General features: G+C 41.0%; 1 protein-coding gene across 1 annotated transcript; it reads left to right on the top strand.

Moving 5' to 3' along the window:
- LOC117330568 (histone-lysine N-methyltransferase SETMAR-like) lies at positions 1-24,040 on the top strand. The gene is made up of 2 exons (XM_033888979.1): positions 1-184; positions 22,889-24,040. Exons 1-2 carry the CDS (start codon positions 86-88, stop codon positions 23,633-23,635), a joined length of 846 nt encoding a protein of 281 aa, XP_033744870.1. The 5' UTR covers positions 1-85; the 3' UTR covers positions 23,636-24,040.
- Positions 24,041-26,174: the final 2,134 nt, after the last annotated feature.

The following is a 26,174-nucleotide window of genomic DNA, read 5'->3' as shown; positions in this document are numbered from 1 at the left end:
GTCGGAAACCACTTCATTTATTATAACTTATTTACAACTTCCCGTCGTTATAAAGTAACGGTGAACATTTAATGCTGTCAAGACTATGTACACAATAGATCCACTCGACTGGGCTGAAGGTCTAGAATCGATGGCCATATATAGCAGAGACGAAACATTAATACAGGAGTTGAAGACAAGCAAGGTAGGTTTAAGTCAAAACTAATATCGGGTGTATACACCGGATTTCATCGAGATATCCGGATTTGATCGCATAGATTTTTACCACAAGCTGTGTTATCGTTGTGATTGTATATTAAAATATCAGTAATAAAGACTAAGTACATATAGCGTTGTAAAACAATATACATGGAAATGAGATATACTGTTTCCTGACCGAAACCCATTGCTACATGTATTTCAAATATGATTGAACCGTCTACCGGATTTATATAAGTTATTTAATACAACTTGTTCCCGGATCCTAGCCTTTCGTACTGTACTTACTATGTGTTGTTTTAAAGTTAAATAAATTATGAACGAAATAAAGTTGATATCAAATATGATTGAATCCCATAATACAGGTGGTTTGATGTACAGCAGGGACATAAAATGAAAATTTTGATTACTTTGCCTTGGTCCATTTCGGTTTGTCCCCACATTCGGTCTCTAATTAAGCCACTGGCTATTCCTGAAGAACACAGCAGCTACGCATGCATGATACAGTTTTGTATTCATTATTCGATATCAGGCTCTTGCTTTACGAACCTGATTTGAAACCAGTTCTCCAATGGGGGTACTATATTTATTCACAAAATTCGATTTTTTGATAAAAAAAAAAATATATATATATATAAATTCGAATCCGTGATAAAAATGGATAATTTATATGGGTTTTTTTTTTATCAAATAAGATGTTTTAATGTCAAGACTTCTATATTTTATACCACAAAATTAATGCATTTGCTCATATAAAAAATAGGCTCATTTACTATAAATCCAAAATTTTATTTTTTATAACAAAATAATACCCAGCATGGTATCAGTAAATGGTAGTATTAAGATGACCTTTTTTATGTATCATGCCTGTTTTCTTAATATCAGAAAATCATTTTTTTGATGTTAAAAACAAATCGAATTCTTGATATAAAGAAAGGGAATAAATATAAAAAGACATCTTATCAATGTGACAAGTGTCGTTCCCTTGATACAATCGAATCAATTACCAAGTTTTTGTCTCAGCTAGGCAAAATATTTTGTAAAATTAGCAGGTGAGTGGTACAGGCCCACTTGTACTCTTTTTTATATTGAGGAATCGATTTCTTTCAATTAAGTTTAAAGAGTTTGCAATCAAGGGAACTATCTCATTATCGATTTCTGGATAACAAGAAAAAAATGTTATTGATGCCGGTAAATGGGCCGCAAATTGTAAACAGCTTATCCCTAGTTTAAACCTTCAGCTGGTTTGGTGTTCTATTCAAATGTGTGCATATAAAATGGTTATAGAGAAAAATATGTGTTCAGCTATGGAAAACATATGGTTTCGATATGAATGGAAATTCCCTCATTTTTACTCTGTGAATACCCTATTATAAACGGAAAATGTCTGGTTTTGTACTGTTTAACGTCCCATGAGCAGCTAAGGTCCTTACCGACCTTCTTCGGTCTGTCTCCTACTGATAGTGAGAAACTGATGTCGACTTTATCATTGCTACATTGTACTTCTCTAAAGCACACTGCCAAAGACATTCAGCAGGACATCGGTTATCATGGGCGAACCAGTCGTCCCGGTAACATTATACTGACAATAGGCGAACCAGTCGTCCAATTCTACCCGGTAACATTATACCGACAATAGGCGAACCAGTCGTCCCACTCCACCCGGTCACATTATACTGACAATAGGCGAACCAGTCGTCCAATTCTACCCGGTAACATTATACTGACAATAGGCGAACCAGTCATCCCACTCCACCCAGTCATATTATACTGACAATAGGCGAACCAGTCCTCCAATTCTACCCGGTAACATTAAAATAGCCAATAGGCGAACCAGTCGTCCAATTATACCCGGTAACATTATACTGACAATAGGCGAACCAGTCGTCCAATTCTACCCGGTAACATTATACTGACAATAGGCGAACCAGTCGTCCAATTCTACCCGGTAACGTTATACTGACAATAGGCGAACCAGTCGTCCCACTCTAATCGGTAACATTATACTGACAATAGGCGAACCAGTCGTCCCGGTAACATTATACTGACAATAGGCGAACCAGTCGTCCCACTCCACCCTGTAACATTATACCGACAATAGGCGAACCAGTCGTCCAATTCTACCCGGTAACATTATACCGACAATAGGCGAACCAGTCGTCCCACTCCACTCGGTAACATTATACTGACAATAGGCGAACCAGTCGTCCCACTCCACCCTGTAACATTATACCGACAATAGGCGAACCAGTCGTCCAATTCTACCCGGTAACATTATACCGACAATAGGCGAACCAGTCGTCCCACTCCACTCGGTAACATTATACTGACAATAGGCGAACCAGTCGTCCCACTCCACCCTGTAACATTATACTGACAATAGGCGAACCAGTCGTCCCACTCCACCCTGTAACATTATACTGACAATAGGCGAACCAGTCGTCCCACTCCACCCTGTAACATTATACTGACAATAGGCGAACCAGTCGTCCCACTCCACCCTGTAACATTATACTGACAATAGGCGAACCAGTCGTCCCACTCCACCCTGTAACATTATACTGACAATAGGCGAACCAGTCGTCCCACTCCACTCGGTAACATTATACTGACAATAGGCGAACCAGTCGTCCAATTCTACCCGGTAACATTATACCGACAATAGGCGAACCAGTCGTCCCACTCCACCCTGTAACATTATACCGACAATAGGCGAACCAGTCGTCCAATTCTACCCGGTAACATTATACCGACAATAGGCGAACCAGTCGTCCCACTCCACTCGGTAACATTATACTGACAATAGGCGAACCAGTCGTCCAATTCTACCCGGTAACATTATACTGACAATAGGCGAACCTGACGTCCAATTCTACCCGGTAACATTAAACTGACAATAGGCGAACCAGTCGTCCAATTCTACCCGGTAACATTATACTGACAATAGGCGAACCAGTCGTCCAATTCTACCCGTAACATTATAACGACAATAGGCGAACCAGTCGTCCAATTCTACCCGGTAACATTATACTGACAATAGGCGAACCAGTCGTCCCACTCCACCCGGTCACATTATACTGACAATAGGCGGACCAGTCGTCCCACTCCACTCGGTAACATTATACTGACAATAGGCGGACCAGTCGTCCAATTCTACCCGGTAACATTATACTGACAATAGGCGAACCAGTCGTCCCACTCCACTCGGTAACATTATACCGACAATAGGCGAACCAGTCGTCCCACTCCACCCGGTCACATTATACTGACAATAGGCGAACCTGACGTCCAATTCTACCCGGTAACATTATACTGACAATAGGCGAACCTGACGTCCAATTCTACCCGGTAACATTAAACTGACAATAGGCGAACCAGTCGTCCCACTCCACTCGGTAACATTATACTGACAACGGGCCAACCATTCGTCCAATTCTACGCGGTAACGTTATACTGACAAAAGGCGAACCAGTCGTCCAATTCTACCCGGTAACATTATACCGACAATAGGCGAACCAGTCGTCCAATTCTACCCTGTAACATTATACCGACAATAGGCGAACCAGTCGTCCAATTCTACCTTGTAACATTATACCGACAATAGGCGAACCAGTCGTCCCACTCCACCCGGTCACATTATACTGACAATAGGCGAACCAGTCGTCCAATTCTACCCAGTAACATTATACCGACAATAGGCGAACCAGTCGTCCAATTCTACCCGGTAACATTATACTGACAATAGGCGAACCAGTCGTCCAATTCTACCCGGTAACATTATACTGACAATAGGCGAACCAGTCGTCCAATTCTACCTGGACACATTATACTGACAATAGGCGAACCAGTCGTCCAATTCTACCTGGACACATTATACTGACAATAGGCGAACCAGTCGTCCAATTCTACCCGGTAACATTATACTGACAATAAGCGAACCAGTCGTCCCACTCCACTCGGTAACATTATACTGACAATAGGCGAACCAGTCGTCCCACTCCACTCGGTAACATTATACTGACAATAGGCGAACCAGTCGTCCAATTCTACCCGGTAACATTATACTGACAATAGGCGAACCAGTCGTCCAATTCTACCCGGTAACATTATACTGACAATAGGCGAACCAGTCGTCCAATTCTACCCGGTAGTGACATTATACTGACAATAGGCGAACCAGTCGTCCCACTCCACTCGGTAACATTATACTGACAATAGGCGAACAAGTCGTCCCACTCCACCCTGTAACATTATACCGACAATAGGCGAACCAGTCGTCCAATTCTACCCGGTAACATTATACTGACAATAGGCGAACCAGTCGTCCCACTCCACCCGGTCACATTATACTGACAATAGGCGAACCAGTCGTCCCGGTAACATTATACTGACAATAGGCGAACCTGACGTTCAATTCTACCCGGTAACATTATACCGACAATAGGCGAACCAGTCGTCCCACTCCACCCGGTAACGTTATACTGACAATAGGCGAACCAGTCGTCCAATTCTACCCGGTAACATTATACCGACAATAGGCGAACCAGTCGTCCAATTCTACCCGGTCACATTATACTGACAATAGGCGAACCAGTCGTCCCGGTAACATTATACTGACAATAGGCGAACCAGTCGTCCAATCCTACCCGGTAACATTATACTGACAATAAGCGAACCTGACGTCCAATTCTACCCTGTAACATTATACTGACAATAGGCGAACCAGTCGTCCAATTTTACCCGGTAGTGACATTATACTGACAATAGGCGAACCAGTCGTCCCACTCCACCCGGTCACATCATACAGACAATAGGCGAACCAGTCGTCCCACTCCACTCGGTAACATTATACTGACAATAGGCGAACCAGTCGTCCAATTCTACCCGGTAACATTATACTGACAATAGGCGAACCAGTCGTCCCACTCCACCCGGTAACATTATACTGACAATAGGCGAACCAGTCGTCTCACTCCACTCGGTAACATTATACTGACAATAGGCGAACCAGTCGTCCCACTCCACTCGGTAACATTATACTGACAATAGGCCAACCAGTCGTCCAATTCTACCCGGTAACATTATACTGACAATAGGCGAACCAGTCGTCCAATTCTACCCGGTAACATTATACTGACAATAGGCGAACCAGTCGTCCCACTCCACTCGGTAACATTATACTGACAATAGGCGAACCAGTCGTCCAATTCTACCCCGTAACATTATACTGACAATAGGCGAACCAGTCGTCCCACTCCACTCGGTAACATTATACTGACAATAGGCCAACCAGTCGTCCAATTCTACCCGGACACATTATACTGACAATAGGCGAACCAGTCTTCCAATTATACCCGGTAACATTATACTGACAATAGGCGAACCAGTCGTCCAATTTTACCCTGTAACATTATACCGACAATAGGCGAACCAGTCGTCCAATTTTACTCGGTAACATTATACTGACAATAGGCGAACCAGTCGTCCAATTCTACCCGGTAACATTATACTGACAATAGGCGAACCAGTCGTCCAATCCTACCCGGTGACATTATACTGACAATAGGCCAACCAGTCGTCCCACTCCACCCGGTCACATTATACTGACAATAGGCGAACCAGTCGTCCGATTCTACCCGGTAACATTATACTGACAATAGGCGAACCAGTCGTCCAATTCTACCCAGTAACATTATACTGACAATAGGCGAACCAGTCGTCCAATTCTACCCGGTAACATTATACTGACAATAGGCGAACCAGTCGTCCCACTGCACTCGGTAACATTATACTGACAATAGGCGAACCAGTCGTCCAATTCTACCCTGTAACATTATACTGACAATAGGCGGACCAGTCGTCCCACTCCGCTCGGTAACATTATACTGACAATAGGCGAACCAGTCGTCCCACTCCGCTCGGTAACATTATACTGACAATAGGCGAACCAGTCGTCCCACTCCACCCGGTCACATTATACTGACAACGGGCGAACCAGTCGTCCAATTCTACCCGGTGACATTATACTGACAATAGGCGAACCAGTCGTCCAATTCTACCCGGTAACATTATACCGACAATAGGCGAACCAGTCTTCCAATTCTACCCGGTAACATTATACTGACAATAGGCGAACCAGTCGTCCCACTCCACCCTGTAACATTATACCGACAATAGCCGAACCAGTCGTCCCACTCCACTCGGTAACATTATACTGACAATAGGCGAACCAGTCGTCCCACTCCACTCGGTAACATTATACTGACAATAGGCGAACCAGTCGTCCAATTCTACCCGGTAACATTATACTGACAATAGGCGAACCAGTCGTCCCACTCCATCCGGTAACATTATACTGACAATAGGCGAACCAGTCGTCCAATTATACCCGGTAACATTATACTGACAATAGGCGAACCAGTCGTCCCACTCCACCCGGTAACATTATACTGACGATAGGCGAACCAGTCGTCCCACTCCACCCGGTAACATTATACTGACAATAGGCGAACCAGTCGTCCAATTCTACCCGGTAACATTATACTGACAATAGGCGAACCAGCCGTCCAATTCTACCCGGTAACATTATACCGACAATAGGCGAACCAGTCGTCCAATTCTACCCGGACACATTATACTGACAATAGGCGAACCAGTCGTCCAATTCTACCATGTAACATTATACTGACAATAGGCGAACCAGTCGTCCCACTCCACCCGGTCACATTATACTGACAATAGGCGAACCTGACGTCCAATTCTACCCTGTAACATTATACCGACAATAGGCGAACCAGTCGTCCCGGTAACATTATACCGACAATAGGCGAACCAGTCGTCCAATTCTACCCGGTAACATTATACTGACAATAGGCGAACCAGTCGTCCAATTCTACCCGGTAACATTATACCGACAATAGGCGAACCAGTCGTCCAATTCTACCCGGTAACATTATACTGACAATAGGCGAACCAGTCGTCCCACTGCACTCGGTAACATTATACTGACAATAGGCGAACCAGTCGTCCAATTCTACCCAGTAACATTATACTGACAATAGGCGAACCAGTCGTCCAATTCTACCCGGTAACATTATACTGACAATAGGCGAACCAGTCGTCCCACTGCACTCGGTAACATTATACTGACAATAGGCGAACCAGTCGTCCAATTCTACCCTGTAACATTATACTGACAATAGGCGGACCAGTCGTCCCACTCCGCTCGGTAACATTATACTGACAATAGGCGAACCAGTCGTCCCACTCCACCCGGTCACATTATACTGACAACGGGCGAACCAGTCGTCCAATTCTACCCGGTGACATTATACTGACAATAGGCGAACCAGTCGTCCAATTCTACCCGGTAACATTATACCGACAATAGGCGAACCAGTCTTCCAATTCTACCCGGTAACATTATACTGACAATAGGCGAACCAGTCGTCCCACTCCACCCTGTAACATTATACCGACAATAGGCGAACCAGTCGTCCCACTCCACTCGGTAACATTATACTGACAATAGGCGAACCAGTCGTCCCACTCCACTCGGTAACATTATACTGACAATAGGCGAACCAGTCGTCCAATTCTACGCGGTAACGTTATACTGACAAAAGGCGAACCAGTCGTCCAATTCTACCCGGTAACATTATACCGACAATAGGCGAACCAGTCGTCCAATTCTACCCTGTAACATTATACCGACAATAGGCGAACCAGTCGTCCAATTCTACCTTGTAACATTATACCGACAATAGGCGAACCAGTCGTCCCACTCCACCCGGTCACATTATACTGACAATAGGCGAACCAGTCGTCCAATTCTACCCAGTAACATTATACCGACAATAGGCGAACCAGTCGTCCAATTCTACCCGGTAACATTATACTGACAATAGGCGAACCAGTCGTCCAATTCTACCCGGTAACATTATACTGACAATAGGCGAACCAGTCGTCCAATTGTACCTGGACACATTATACTGACAATAGGCGAACCAGTCGTCCAATTCTACCTGGACACATTATACTGACAATAGGCGAACCAGTCGTCCAATTCTACCCGGTAACATTATACTGACAATAAGCGAACCAGTCGTCCCACTCCACTCGGTAACATTATACTGACAATAGGCGAACCAGTCGTCCCACTCCACTCGGTAACATTATACTGACAATAGGCGAACCAGTCGTCCAATTCTACCCGGTAACATTATACTGACAATAGGCGAACCAGTCGTCCAATTCTACCCGGTAACATTATACTGACAATAGGCGAACCAGTCGTCCAATTCTACCCGGTAGTGACATTATACTGACAATAGGCGAACCAGTCGTCCCACTCCACTCGGTAACATTATACTGACAATAGGCGAACAAGTCGTCCCACTCCACCCTGTAACATTATACCGACAATAGGCGAACCAGTCGTCCAATTCTACCCGGTAACATTATACTGACAATAGGCGAACCAGTCGTCCCACTCCACCCGGTCACATTATACTGACAATAGGCGAACCAGTCGTCCCGGTAACATTATACTGACAATAGGCGAACCTGACGTCCAATTCTACCCGGTAACATTATACCGACAATAGGCGAACCAGTCGTCCCACTCCACCCGGTAACGTTATACTGACAATAGGCGAACCAGTCGTCCAATTCTACCCGGTAACATTATACCGACAATAGGCGAACCAGTCGTCCAATTCTACCCGGTCACATTATACTGACAATAGGCGAACCAGTCGTCCCGGTAACATTATACTGACAATAGGCGAACCAGTCGTCCAATCCTACCCGGTAACATTATACTGACAATAAGCGAACCTGACGTCCAATTCTACCCTGTAACATTATACTGACAATAGGCGAACCAGTCGTCCAATTTTACCCGGTAGTGACATTATACTGACAATAGGCGAACCAGTCGTCCCACTCCACCCGGTCACATCATACAGACAATAGGCGAACCAGTCGTCCCACTCCACTCGGTAACATTATACTGACAATAGGCGAACCAGTCGTCCAATTCTACCCGGTAACATTATACTGACAATAGGCGAACCAGTCGTCCCACTCCACCCGGTAACATTATACTGACAATAGGCGAACCAGTCGTCTCACTCCACTCGGTAACATTATACTGACAATAGGCGAACCAGTCGTCCCACTCCACTCGGTAACATTATACTGACAATAGGCCAACCAGTCGTCCAATTCTACCCGGTAACATTATACTGACAATAGGCGGACCAGTCGTCCAATTCTACCCGGTAACATTATACTGACAATAGGCGAACCAGTCGTCCCACTCCACTCGGTAACATTATACTGACAATAGGCGAACCAGTCGTCCAATTCTACCCCGTAACATTATACTGACAATAGGCGAACCAGTCGTCCCACTCCACTCGGTAACATTATACTGACAATAGGCCAACCAGTCGTCCAATTCTACCCGGACACATTATACTGACAATAGGCGAACCAGTCTTCCAATTATACCCGGTAACATTATACTGACAATAGGCGAACCAGTCGTCCAATTCTACCCTGTAACATTATACCGACAATAGGCGAACCAGTCGTCCAATTTTACCCGGTAACATTATACTGACAATAGGCGAACCAGTCGTCCAATTCTACCCGGTAACATTATACTGACAATAGGCGAACCAGTCGTCCAATCCTACCCGGTAACATTATACTGACAATAGGCGAACCAGTCGTCCCACTCCACCCGGTCACATTATACTGACAATAGGCGAACCAGTCGTCCGATTCTACCCGGTAACATTATACTGACAATAGGCGAACCAGTCGTCCAATTCTACCCAGTAACATTATACTGACAATAGGCGAACCAGTCGTCCAATTCTACCCGGTAACATTATACTGACAATAGGCGAACCAGTCGTCCCACTGCACTCGGTAACATTATACTGACAATAGGCGAACCAGTCGTCCAATTCTACCCTGTAACATTATACTGACAATAGGCGGACCAGTCGTCCCACTCCGCTCGGTAACATTATACTGACAATAGGCGAACCAGTCGTCCCACTCCGCTCGGTAACATTATACTGACAATAGGCGAACCAGTCGTCCCACTCCACCCGGTCACATTATACTGACAACGGGCGAACCAGTCGTCCAATTCTACCCGGTGACATTATACTGACAATAGGCGAACCAGTCGTCCAATTCTACCCGGTAACATTATACCGACAATAGGCGAACCAGTCTTCCAATTCTACCCGGTAACATTATACTGACAATAGGCGAACCAGTCGTCCCACTCCACCCTGTAACATTATACCGACAATAGCCGAACCAGTCGTCCCACTCCACTCGGTAACATTATACTGACAATAGGCGAACCAGTCGTCCCACTCCACTCGGTAACATTATACTGACAATAGGCGAACCAGTCGTCCAATTCTACCCGGTAACATTATACTGACAATAGGCGAACCAGTCGTCCCACTCCACCCGGTAACATTATACTGACAATAGGCGAACCAGTCGTCCAATTATACCCGGTAACATTATACTGACAATAGGCGAACCAGTCGTCCCACTCCACCCGGTAACATTATACTGACAATAGGCGAACCAGTCGTCCCACTCCACCCGGTAACATTATACTGACAATAGGCGAACCAGTCGTCCAATTCTACCCGGTAACATTATACTGACAATAGGCGAACCAGCCGTCCAATTCTACCCGGTAACATTATACCGACAATAGGCGAACCAGTCGTCCAATTCTACCCGGACACATTATACTGACAATAGGCGAACCAGTCGTCCAATTCTACCATGTAACATTATACTGACAATAGGCGAACCAGTCGTCCCACTCCACCCGGTCACATTATACTGACAATAGGCGAACCTGACGTCCAATTCTACCCTGTAACATTATACCGACAATAGGCGAACCAGTCGTCCCGGTAACATTATACCGACAATAGGCGAACCAGTCGTCCAATTCTACCCGGTAACATTATACTGACAATAGGCGAACCAGTCGTCCAATTCTACCCGGTAACATTATACCGACAATAGGCGAACCAGTCGTCCAATTCTACCCGGTAACATTATACTGACAATAGGCGAACCAGTCGTCCCACTGCACTCGGTAACATTATACTGACAATAGGCGAACCAGTCGTCCAATTCTACCCAGTAACATTATACTGACAATAGGCGAACCAGTCGTCCAATTCTACCCGGTAACATTATACTGACAATAGGCGAACCAGTCGTCCCACTGCACTCGGTAACATTATACTGACAATAGGCGAACCAGTCGTCCAATTCTACCCTGTAACATTATACTGACAATAGGCGGACCAGTCGTCCCACTCCGCTCGGTAACATTATACTGACAATAGGCGAACCAGTCGTCCCACTCCGCTCGGTAACATTATACTGACAATAGGCGAACCAGTCGTCCCACTCCACCCGGTCACATTATACTGACAACGGGCGAACCAGTCGTCCAATTCTACCCGGTGACATTATACTGACAATAGGCGAACCAGTCGTCCAATTCTACCCGGTAACATTATACCGACAATAGGCGAACCAGTCTTCCAATTCTACCCGGTAACATTATACTGACAATAGGCGAACCAGTCGTCCCACTCCACCCTGTAACATTATACCGACAATAGGCGAACCAGTCGTCCCACTCCACTCGGTAACATTATACTGACAATAGGCGAACCAGTCGTCCCACTCCACTCGGTAACATTATACTGACAATAGGCGAACCAGTCGTCCAATTCTACCCGGTAACATTATACTGACAATAGGCGAACCAGTCGTCCCACTCCATCCGGTAACATTATACTGACAATAGGCGAACCAGTCGTCCAATTATACCCGGTAACATTATACTGACAATAGGCGAACCAGTCGTCCAATTCTACCCGGTAACATTATACTGACAATAGGCGAACCAGTCGTCCCACTCCACCCGGTAACATTATACTGACAATAGGCGAACCAGTCGTCCCACTCCACCCGGTAACATTATACTGACAATAGGCGAACCAGTCGTCCAATTCTACCCGGTAACATTATACTGACAATAGGCGAACCAGCCGTCCAATTCTACCCGGTAACATTATACCGACAATAGGCGAACCAGTCGTCCAATTCTACCCGGACACATTATACTGACAATAGGCGAACCAGTCGTCCAATTCTACCATGTAACATTATACTGACAATAGGCGAACCAGTCGTCCCACTCCACCCGGTCACATTATACTGACAATAGGCGAACCTGACGTCCAATTCTACCCTGTAACATTATACCGACAATAGGCGAACCAGTCGTCCCGGTAACATTATACCGACAATAGGCGAACCTGACGTCCCACTCCACCCGGACACATTATACTGACAATAGGCGAACCAGTCGTCCCACTCCATTTGGTAACATTATACCGACAATAGGCGAACCAGTCGTCCCACTCCACCCGGACACATTATACTGACAATAGGCGAACCAGTCGTCCCACTCCACTCGGTAACATTATACCGACAATAGGCGAACCAGTCGTCCCACTCCACTCGGTAACATTATACTGACAATAGGCGAACCAGTCGTCCAATTCTACCCGGACACATTAAACTGACAATAGGCCAACCAGTCGTCCAATTCTACCCGGACACATTATACTGACAATAGGCGAACCTGACGTCCAATTCTACCCGGTAACGTTAAACTGACAATAGGCGAACCTGTCGTCCAATTCTACCCTGTAACATTATACTGACAATAGGCGAACCTGACGTCCAATTCTACCTGGACACATTATATCGACAATAGGCGAACCTGACGTCCAATTCTACCCGGTAACGTTAAACTGACAATAGGCGAACCTGTCGTCCAATTCTACCCGGTAACATTATACTGACAATAGGCGAACCTGACGTCCAATTCTACCCGGTAACGTTATACTGACAATAGGCGAACCAGTCGTCCCACTCCACTCGGTAACATTATACCGACAATAGGCGAACCAGTCGTCCAATTCTACCCGGTAACATTATACTGACAATAGGCGGACCAGTCGTCCCACTCCACTCGGTAACATTATACTGACAATAGGCGAACCAGTCGTCCAATTCTACCCTGTTACATTATACTGACAATAGGCGAACCAGTCGTCCAATTCTACCCGGTAACATTATACTGACAATAGGCGAACCAGTCGTCCAATTCTACCCGGTAACATTATACTGACAATAGGCGAACCAGTCGTCCAATTCTACCCGGTAACATTATACTGACAATAGGCGAACCAGTCGTCCAATTCTACCCGGTCACATTTTACTGACAATAGGCGAACCAGTCGTCACACTCCACCCGGTCACATTATACTGACAACGGGCGAACCAGTCGTCCAATTATACCCGGTAACATTATACTGACAATAGGCCAACCAGTCGTCCAATTATACCCGGTAACATTATACTGACAATAGGCCAACCAGTCGTCCAATTCTACCCTGTAACATTATACTGACAATAGGCGAACCAGTCGTCCAATTCCCAGAGTGCTAAGCGTTAAGCACGTACCATATACCACTTTTTAAAGACTCTGGAATGTCTCTAAAAAACAAAACAAAAAAAAAACAAAAAAAAAACAAAACAAAACGCAAGCCTCGTCTGCGACACGAAATAATCTAGTGAATCCAGCATTCGGCTGTGGGCGTGACCTTTACTGTTGATTAACGTCAAAGCGGAAGTCCATTCAATATCCATTTCCGTATTACAGATAGCGTGTAGCCTAGGATTACTTTGGTTTCTGGTAGGTTGATATCTGTGGAATGGGTTAGATGTTGGAAATATGAAATCTATGGAATGAGTTAGATGTTAGAATATTAAATCTATGGAATGAGTTAGATGTGGGAATATGAAATCTATGGAATGAGTTAGATGTTAGAATATTAAATCTATGGAATGAGTTAGATGTGGGAATATGAAATCTATGGAATGAGTTAGATGTTAGAATATTAAATCTATGGAATGAGTTAGATGTGGGAATATGAAATCTATGGAATGAGTTAGATGTTAGAATATTAAATCTATGGAATGAGTTAGATGTGGGAATATGAAATCTATGGAATGAGTAAGATGTTAGAATATTAAATCTATGGAATGAGTTAGATGTTAGAATATTAAATCTATGGAATGAGTTAGATGTGGAAATATGAAATCTATGGAATGAGTTAGATGTTGGAAATATGAAATCTATGGAATGGGTTAGATGTGGGGATATGAAATCTATGGAATGGGTTAGATGTGGGAATATGAAATCGGTGGAATGAGTTAGATGTTAGAATGTGAAATCTATGGAATGAGTTAGATGTGGGAATATGAAATCTATGGAATGAGTTAGATGTGGGGATATTAAATCTATGGAATGAGTTAGATGTGGGAATATGAAATCTATGGAATGAGTTAGATGTTAGAATATTAAATCTATGGAATGAGTTAGATGTGGGAATATGAAATCTATGGAATGAGTTAGATGTTAGAATATTAAATCTATGGAATGAGTTAGATGTGGGAATATGAAATCATAGGAATGAGTTAGATGTTAGAATATTAAATCTATGGAATGAGTTAGATGTTAGAATATGAAATCTATGGAATGAGTTAGATGTTAGAATATTAAATCTATGGAATGAGTTAGATGTTAGAATATTAAATCTATGGAATGAGTTAGATGTGGGAATATGAAATCTATGGAATGAGTTAGATGTTAGAATATTAAATCTATGGAATGAGTTAGATGTGGGAATATGAAATCTGTGGAAAGGGTTAGATGTGGGAATATGAAATCTGTGGAATGAGTTAGATGTGGGAATATGAAATCTGTGGAATGAGTTAGATGTGGGAATATTAAATCTATGGAATGAGTTAGATGTGGGAATATGAAATCTATGGAATGAGTTAGATGTTAGAATATTAAATCTATGGAATGAGTTAGATGTGGGAATATGAAATCTATGGAATGAGTAAGATGTTAGAATATTAAATCTATGGAATGAGTTAGATGTTAGAATATTAAATCTATGGAATGAGTTAGATGTTAGAATATTAAATCTATGGAATGGGTTAGATGTGGGGATATGAAATCTATGGAATGGGTTAGATATGGGGATATGAAATATATGGAATGGGTTAGATGTGGGAATATGAAATCCGAGGAATGCGTTAGATGTTAGAATATGAAATCCGTGGAATGGGTTAGATGTTAGAATATGAAATCCGAGGAATGCGTTAGATGTGGGAATATGAAATCTATGGAATGAGTTTGATGTGGGGATATGAAATATATGGAATGGGTTGGATGTGGGGATATGAAATATATGGAATGGGTTAGATGTGGGAATATGAAATCATAGCCATTGTACTACATCAGTCAGGTTCACTTTTCTGTGGGACGACAAAAACTTTTTGATTTATCATGATTTATGGGACCAGCCAGATACGTATTGTACACAAAATATCAGTTACCTTGGATACAGTATGTAAGGCAAGGTAAAAGCTACCAGAACAAGTACTAGAGTCGTTTTTTTCGTTTTATAGAAATAAAAAGAAGTACTAATTTTCCAGTTGAATTACAACTGAAATTATTTCATACCTTGATATCTCCTATTGCGGTGGTTACTAAATCTGGGTCTAATCCAGGTTATGTAATCCTCAAAATGAGGCTTTCGGTTTTTGAAAAGTTCTTAAAGTTGTGATGATATAATTCGATGTTGAGTAAAAATATTCAACAGTACTTTAATATTCGACGTCTGTGGAACCAGATTTTATCTGTGCGCTGATCAGGTAATATAGTCTGTAGACAGATTGACTACGGTTAAACTATCTTTAGCAAAAACAACAAGGATATTCATCATCGTTTAAGAAACTCCATAACCGATGGCATTTATATGTAGTGAGGATTATTTCCGAAACTCTCAATTTCTATTGAGCTAAGCTTTTACTCAGTCCGCATTGTATAATTAAGAGTGTAAGTTGGTTGAAATACATTGACAAAATGAAAACGAAAGATTGCAAATCTTGAAATACTGTTAATGTGCCCTTTATGATAACTTTATAGAACTGGACATTGCAAAGGCAGACTGTTCTTGGCCGCACCATATCTTACAATTTACCTAGCTACAGATTAAAATTATTGAGCATATCAAAACTTAATTTATGTTAACGATGACGACTTCAATCCCACGACCGTTCCTTTCATTACCAGTGACATTTCACCCCTCTCCCGATGAAACAAGTTTACATTTCAATACAGTTGATTTGCAATTTTTGTTTAATTTGTATATTGTAATGCTAGCAGAACGGTGCAAAACTTCCTCTTATAGTGGTTTCAATATTCACTTTTTTTTTTTTTTTTTTTTTTTTAGATTTGAGGGTACATTTTTTTTTTTTTTTTATCATATTTTATTTTTGAATGTTCGCATGTAAGTATATGTATCATATTTTATACATGACATGGAATCACATTGTACTACCAATCATCTCACATACTCATTCATTCTATCATCACTCCTATTACAGTTGTTAAATATCATGTATAAGTCTCTTTGCGTTGTTATTGCTATGTAACCTTACAGATTTTGGTTGTAATCAAATCTTGTTAAGAAAAATATTGATGTTAAATAAAATACATATTCAAATTCAACTACAAAAGAAATAGACTGTATTATGTTTATATCAAGTTAATCAATGTTCAGTGCTCTGCTGATAACATCCCACTTGGCTATTACTCGATCAGCTTTTGCACGGGAATAAGACATGATACTTTGGTTTTCAATTAATTTATAGTATGATATTGCAGAGCGGGCCCCATCAACTGTTGGTGTTGTATGTTTGTTTCTACAAGAATAAATATATTTCTTTATGATAATGATACACAAATTTACACTTTCATTTTCTGGAGTATCATCAATTCCGCAAATAAATGAGACACTTGACTTTGGAAAATCTATATTACAATTAGATATGAACTCTTCTCTTAAGAATGACCATAATACACGTGTATGTGGACAATCCCATAATAAATGAGTCAGTGTTTCCCTATTTACTGTACAAAAATTACAAAGTTCTGTTTCTGTAATGTTCATTCTCATTAGTCTGGAATTTGTATAGAGTATTCTATGTAACAACTTAAATTGAAAAGCTTGTAATGTTGTATCATCCGTTATGTTGAAGGGTAGTTTAAAGTACATCTTTCAATTGTCAACTGTTATATCTGATCCCATTTTTTCTTGCCATTTTTGCATAGATTTTTTTGGAAGATCTTGATATATATTGCCTGGGGGGGGGGGGGGGAGAGCACGTTCTATCGAAGCCCCCATATCTTAATTATATTACACCAGAAATGATTGAAGTGATCTGCTATATTGTTTAGACCCTTACTATTCATGTACCAAATTGCTTCACCCCCATATTTTTTAAGTTTATCAGAGATTAAATTTTTCCATGGTGAGTTATTATTTGGGTCAAGTATTTTCTTTATCCATGACATTTTTAAAGCTTGGCAGTATGATTTCACATGAGTAAGCTTAAGTCCTCCATTCTCGTGAGAGTTTATTATTACATTTCTTTTTATTTTATCAATTTTTCCTGACCATAAAAAGTTAAAAAATAGATTTTGTAAGTTGTTAAAGAACATTTCAGACGGGTCTGGAAGTACTGTAAAAATATGGGTAAATATAGGCAGCGCTAGCGTTTTGATGACTGTAACTTTCCCTATGTAACTAAGATTTCTGAACGACCAGTCATTTAATAGTTTTCTTACCGATTCAAATTTTTCTTCAAAGTTTTGTATAGTGACATCTTCTTTGCTCAGATCATATGAGATACCAAGTAACTTAAATTTTCCACTGTGATTCCAAAATAAATTCCTTTCTTGCAAGTATTCTTCCCCACAACCCCGTTTTGCCCCTAGCCAAATAGCATGGGTTTTTTCTAAATTTATGCTTAAACCTGAACATTCAGCAAACATATCTAAAGTTATAAAAGTTTGTTCTAGAGATTGTTCATCATCCTTTAGACAAAGTGTCGAATCATCTGCATATTGACTTAATAGATACTCCGAGTGATCAATGTTTAGCCCTTTAAATCAGGGTTAAATTTTAAAGAACTGCTAAGTAATTCCACAGATAAGATAAATAGATATGGGGAAAGAGGGTCCCCTTGTCGAACTCCTCTTTTGATATCAAAAAAAGATGAAATGTTACCGTTATTATAGATACAACTTGAAATATTCTTATAAAAAGTTTGGATCCACTTTCTAATGTTTGGGCCAAATCCTTGAAAAGTTAAAGCTTTTTGTATAAATTCCCATTCTAAAGAGTCGAAAGCTTTTTCGAAATCTAATAAAATAAGCAGACCCGGAATATCTTTTTCATTAGTTTTTTCGATAAGATCAAGAATAATTCTTGTACATTCACCTATATGTCTACCTTTAATAAATCCTTTTTGAGTGTCAGTGATTAAATCTTGTAAAACTGGTTTTATTCTATTTGCAATGCTTGCTGCTGCAATTTTATAGTCCACATTTAAAAGAGATATTGGTCGCCATTTTTTTAAATATAGTTTTGACTTTCCTTCTTTTGGAATACAGTTAATTATACCTTGTCGCTGAGAAACAGAAAGTTGACCTACGTCTAAAGCTTTATTTAAAGAATTTATAAGTGGTTCCTGTATATCATTAAAGAAAAATTTATAAAATTCAACTGTAAAACCATCTAGACCTGGTGATTTAGAATTTCCCATCTTTTTTAATGAATCTAAACATTCCAATCTACTTAATAGCCCTTCCATCTTGTTAACCTGGTCTATAGTTAGTTTTTTATTTTATGGATTTTCTTCATTAAAAACTAAGTCTATGTGAGAATCTCCAATATTTACTTCTCGACTGCTGTATAACTTTCCATAAAAATTAGTCTGTTCAGTTAAAATATCTTTAATATCTGTAATCATCTTATTGTCATATGTTACTAGTCTAGGTATAAGCTGATCTATGTAATCACGTTTTTCTAAGTTACAGAAATATTTTGAACTCTTTTCCCCTTCTACTTTCCATTTTGCCTTTGACCTTAAAATCATCCCTTTGATTTTTTCCTCCCTAATATTCTTAAGTTCCAGTTCTGCGTTTTCTATCTCTGAGCTAAAGTCACTTTGCCCTTCATTTAAATATAACCTATTTAACTTTTCTTCCAATTTTTTCTCTGTCTGGTTTTTCATTCTCTTAAGATGTGAGCAATATTTTATAGTTATACCTCTTACCATTAACTTAATTGTTTCCCATAAAAGTTGATCGTCAATAGAATATACAGGAGTATTTTGTTCATCTTCAGGTAATCTATACTGGTTTAATGTTTCTGCAATACAGTCTTTTACTTGTTGTACATAATTAGCATCCCGAAGTAAAGTATTGTTAAATTTCCAGGGACCATGTCCTCTTTGCTGTTCAATAAATTTAAGTGTAATAGAAACAGGTGTATGATCAGATATATAACTAACTCCGATATCTGTGTTTGAAACATATGGAACTAAATCCGATGAAATTAGAAAATAATCCAGACGTGCCTGTTTGTTATGTGGACCCCGCCATGTATATCGTCTTGTATCGGGATAAGTTTCTCTCCATATATCTAAAATGTCCAATGTTGACATCATATTAGAAATCATTACTTTACTTTTTGTATTATTTTTATTTTTATAGTTTTTAGTGTCTAGATTATAGTTTTGAGGAACGTTCCAATCCCCACATATAATTATAGAGTTATTATCAAAAGTTTCAAGTTTTTGTTGTATATTTTCAAAAAAAGATGGATTGTCTTCATTTGGGCCATATATAGCTGCTAAAATTATATTCTGGCTTGCTAATTTAATTTCAAGTATTAGAAAGTTACCACAAGAGCCCTTAACTTCCTTAAGTATGTTAAATTGGAATGTGTTGTTGACGAGGATTGCTATGCCCCTACTGCTACTGGAAAAGGAACAGAATTTTGCTCAATATTCACTTTACAATTACCTATTTTCTAACTATTATTAGGCTATTTGTTTTGCATAGGTAACGTTTCACTTAGCTAGTAACGGGTTGTTATTGGGTAAATGTTACTGGTAACGTTTCACTCAGCTAGTAACGGGTTGTTATTGGGTAAATGTTACTGGTAACGTTTCACTCAGCTAGTAACGGGTTGTTATTGGGTAAATGTTACTGGTAACGTTTCACTTCGCTAGTAACGGGTTGTTATTGGGTAAATGTTACTGGTAACGTTTCACTTAGCTAGTAACGGGTTGTTATTGGGTAAATGTTACTGGTAACGTTTCACTTGGCTAGTAACGGGTTGTTATTTGGTAAATGTTACTGGTAACGTTTCACTTGGCTAGTAACGGGTTGTTATTGGGTAAATGTTACTGGTAACGTTTCACTTAGCTAGTAACGGGTTGTTATTGGGTAAATGTTACTGGTAACGTTTCACTTAGCTAGTAACGGGTTGTTATTGGGTAAATGTTACTGGCAACTTTTCACTTGTCGCGTAAATGGATGTATCGCATAAATTTTACTTGCAACTTTTCACTTAAGTAGTAAATAGTTTTATCTGGTAAATTGTACTGTCAACTTTTCACTTGACTAGTAAAGGGTTTTATCGGGTAAATTGTACTGTCAACTTTTCACTTAACTAGTAAAAGATTTTATTGGGTAAATTGTACTGTCAACTTTTCACTAAGCTAGTGAAGGGTTTTATCGGGTAAATTGTACTGTTAACTTTTCACTTGGCACATAAATGGATTTATCTGGTACCTTTTACTTATTATTGGCCTATAACACACTAGCTGTAGTGTAGACGTAAGTTACATTGAATGTCTCCTCGTCCTACATACGTATGTAACTTGAAGACTATATGTATGTGATCTCGGGGAAATGTTCCAGTTTTGGATTTAGTGAAACAGTTCTGAAATGATAACCTGATCATGATGCCTGATAACTTTCTCTCTTGAATATTTTCGTAAATAATTCATATCAAACATGGGGGATATCTCCAGGTATTTGAGAAGGATAAGTTCTTTTTGTCTGTTATCTGGCTTTGCATCAATAAACTTTCGATTTCCCCCAAGAGTAGACATCAATTCTAGGAAGAGCGTCATGTCGACCTTTCTATTCATTAATAGCCATCGTTACTCCGGTATTTAATGTTACATCTCCAGTAAAAAGCAGCTGTTTACATGAACTCCCATCTCAGCCCTGGACCAACAATCTATAGATCGAGGTGCCTCACCACCCCCGCCGACATTTCAATAGACAGTGGAAACCCTCAATCCATGTCATTATGGTTGGAACTTTCCAGTAATTCCTTACAATTAGTTAGAACATATAAGCCTCGTTGATTGACTCTGGCAATCAATGGTCGTGTGGTTTAGCATCCCTGTAAAGTAATTACAGTAACTGTGGCGATAGATAGGTCTACGCCGTATATAGGTCTACACGGTAGATAGGTCTATACGGTAGATAGGTCTACACGGTAGACAGGTCTACGCCGCATATAGGTCTACACGGTAGATAGGTCTACACGGTATATAGGTATACACGGTATATAGGTCTACACGGTAGATAGGTCTACACCGTATATAGGTCTACACGGTATATAGGTCTACACGGTATATAGGTCTACACGGTAGATAGGTCTACACCGTATATAGGTCTACACGGTATATAGGTCTACACCGTAGATAGGTCTACACCGTATATAGGTCTACACGGTATATAGGTCTACACGGTATATAGGTCTACACCGTAGATAGGTCTACACGGTATATAGGTCTACACGGTAGATAGGTCTACACGGTATATAGGTCTACACGGTATATAGGTCTACACGGTAGATAGGTCTACACGGTAGATAGGTCTACGCCGTATATAGGTCTACACGGTATACATGTATAGGTGAACATTCTATTGTGTCATTACATGTCCTTCATTTCTTCATTAACATCAAATAATAGCTTATGTTACCGATAATCAAAGTTTTAATGTAAATGTGCAGATGGTTTGTGAGGTTTTCTATTGATTCTGCTGGAAACTCTATTTCAAATAAAAATACGAAAACAAACAAACAAAACAAAAGCAAAAACAAAAACAAAAAAAAACAGAAAAAAAAACCAAAAAAACTGACATTTAATTTCGGATCTTATCTTGAAATTCATTAAAATTCATTTCAAAATTGAATATTGCTCCTTTTATTTGACAATGACTTACCTTAACATTGACGTCATGACAAACAGAATTTGATGGTAGAAATGACGTCATGACAAACACAGAATTTGATGGTAGATATGATGTCATCATGTACAGACATTGACGTCATGACAAACACAGAATTTGATGGTAGAAATGACGTCATGACAAGCGCAGAATTTGATGGTAGAAATGACGTCATGACAAACACAGAATTTGATGGTAGAAATGACGTCATGACAAACACAGAATTTGATGGTAGAAATGACGTCATGACAAACAAAGAATTTGATGGTAGATATCAATATGCTGTCCACACAGCTGGGTCAGGAGTCCTGTCCCTGTTTTTCTAGTCTGGTTTTAATGTTGATATTTTGTATATTTCAGTATGTAAAGACAAACATCCCCGGTCCCGGTTGTGACATGGACGAATTCGAAACCCAAATCCTCGGCTGTCAGTGTGACAACAACATTTGTCTTGAAATGTGTCCATGTATCGTCAGATATGGCAGGATTTATGAAAACGGGAAAATTATTCCGTCACTCATTGACGGTAAAAACATGGTGCCCATATTGGAATGCAATATTCGGTGTAAATGTCCATCCGACTGTCAAAACAGGCTGATTCAGAAAGGGATATCTATTAAAATGGAGGTATTCCATTCTGAAACAAAAGGACTTGGTTTGCGAACATTAGACAACATCTACCAAGGAATGTTTGTTTGTGAATATGCCGGTGAAATTATATCGTTTGAAGAGGCCAAACAGAGAACAAAGCGACAGACCGAGAGTGATATGAACTATATCATAGTTGTTAAGGAGCACCACGGGACGGGTGTCATGGTAACACACGTGGATCCCACATGTCGTGGGAATATTGGACGGTATATTAACCATTCGTGTTGTCCTAATTTAACGATGGTACCTGTCAGGGTTAACTCGATGGTGCCCAAGCTCTGTTTGTTTGCCACCAAGGACATTCCTTCTCTTACAGAACTCACCTTTGACTATGGACATGCCAGTTCCACTACTAATTCCGACAGTATAAAGCCCCCACCATCCACCAAGAAGTGTCACTGTGGCGCCCATACCTGTAAAGGCTATCTGCCGTATGAGCCGCTTCTCTACAATTAAAGTTATGTAACAAACCTGGTTGAGTGAAACATAGAGAGTTGTTTGAATTATTTGTTTCTTCGGTAAAAAAAAATCCATAACGATTTAGTTTTAACTCTTATTTAAATTAAAAAGGTAAAATATGCATACATTAAGACATAAATGTACTAAAACCGGATCTTAACGATGAACCAATTATCGAGTGAGAATTAATTATGTAACACTGTGCCTTATACCAGGGTGATCTACATTGCTTTATGCGCTCCATAAAAGATAACTTGGTAGTTTAAAAAGACATGTTTAATCTTGTTGACTTGTATAGTGTTTTATTCAATACCATTTTCGAATGGCAAATACAAAGAAGTAATACAAATAAAGTTTAAAGCTCCACCTGTGACTATACACGAACATTCAAGGTCTATCAACCAGGGAGACTGGACTATAGTAACACGACTATTCTGGGTCTATCAGTCGGGGAGACTGGACTATAGTAACACGACTATTCTGGGTCTATCAGTCGGGGAGACTGGACTATAGTAACACGACTATTCTGGGTCTATCAGTGAGCAGACTGGACTATAGTAACCCGACTATTCCGGGTCTATCAGTGGGGAGACTGGACTATAGTAACCCGACTATTCCGGGTCTATCAGTGAGGAGACTGGACTATAGTAACACGACTATGCTGGGTCTATCAGTCGGGGAGACTGGACTATAGTAACACGACTATTCTGGGTCTATCAGTGAGCAGACTGGACTATAGTAACCCGACTATTCCGGGTCTATCAGTGGGGAGACTGGACTATAGTAACCCGACTATTCCGGGTCTATCAGTGAGGAGACTGGACTATAGTAACACGACTATTCTGGGTCTATCAGTCGGGGAGACTGGACTATAGTAACACGACTATTCTGGGTCTATCAGTGAGGAGACTGGACTATAGTAACCCGACTATTCCGGGTCTATCAGTGGGGAGACTGGACTATAGTAACACGACTATTCTGGGTCTATCAGTCGGGGAGACTGGACTATAGTAACACGACTATTCTGGGTCTATCAGTGAGCAGACTGGACTATAGTAACCCGACTATTCCGGGTCTATCAGTGGGGAGACTGGACTATAGTAACCCGACTATTCCGGGTCTATCAGTGAGGAGACTGGACTATAGTAACACGACTATGCTGGGTCTATCAGTCGGGGAGACTGGACTATAGTAACACGACTATTCTGGGTCTATCAGTGAGGAGACTGGACTATAGTAACCCGACTATTCCGGGTCTATCAGTGGGGAGACTGGACTATAGTAACACGACTATTCTGGGTCTATCAGTGAGGAGACTGGACTATAGTAACCCGACTATTCTGGGTCTATCAGTGAGGAGACTGGGCTATAGTAACACGACTATTCTGGGTCTATCAGTGGGGAGACTGGACTATAGTAACACGACTATTCTGGGTCTATCAGTGGGGAGACTGGACTATAGTAACACGACTATTCTGGGTCTATCAGTGAGGAGACTGGACTATAGTAACACGACTATTCTGGGTCTATCAGTGGGGAGACTGGGCTATAGTAACACGACTATTCTGGGTCTATCAGTGAGGAGACTGGACTATAGTAACCCGACTATTCTGGGTCTATCAGTCGGGAGACTGGACTATAGTAACACGAACATTCTGGGTCTATCAGTGGGGAGACTGGTATATAGTAACACGACTATTCTGGGTCTATCAGTGAGGAGACTGGGCTATAGTAACACGACTATTCTGGGTCTATCAGTGAGGAGACTGGGCTATAGTAACACGACTATTCTGGGTCTATCAGTGGGGAGACTGGACTATAGTAACCCGACTATTCTGGGTCTATCAGTGGGGAGACTGGACTATAGTAACACGACTATTCTGGGTCTATCAGTGAGGAGACTGGACTATAGTAACACGACTATTCTGGGTCTATCAGTGGGGAGACTGGACTATAGTAACACGACTATTCTGGGTCTATCAGTGAGGAGACTGGGCTATAGTAACACGACTATTCTGGGTCTATCAGTGAGGAGACTGGGCTATAGTAACACGACTATTCTGGGTCTATCAGTGAGGAGACTGGGCTATAGTAACACGACTATTCTGGGTCTATCAGTGGGGAGACTGGAATATAGTAACACGAACATTTCAGGTCTATCAGTCGGGGAGACTGGACTATAGTAACACGAACACTCCAGGTCTATCAGTGGGGAGACTGGAATATAGTAACACAAACATTCCAGGTATATCAGTGGGGAGACTGGAATATAGTAACACAAACATTCCAGGTCTATCAGTGGGGAGACTGGAATATAGTAACACGAACATTTCAGGTCTATCAGTGGGGAGACTGGAATATAGTAACACGAACACTCCAGGTCTATCAGTGGGGAGACTGGAATATAGTAACACGAACAATCCAGGTCTATCAGTGGGGAGACTGGAATATAGTAACACGAACACTCCATGTCTATCAGTGGGGAGACTGGAATATAGTAACACGAACACTCCATGTCTATCAGTGGGGAGACTGG

This window comes from Pecten maximus, chromosome 7 (genome assembly GCF_902652985.1).
Source record: "Pecten maximus chromosome 7, xPecMax1.1, whole genome shotgun sequence".
Classification (NCBI taxonomy): domain Eukaryota; kingdom Metazoa; phylum Mollusca; class Bivalvia; order Pectinida; family Pectinidae; genus Pecten; species Pecten maximus.
This window is presented reverse-complemented; position numbering and strand designations above follow the sequence as displayed.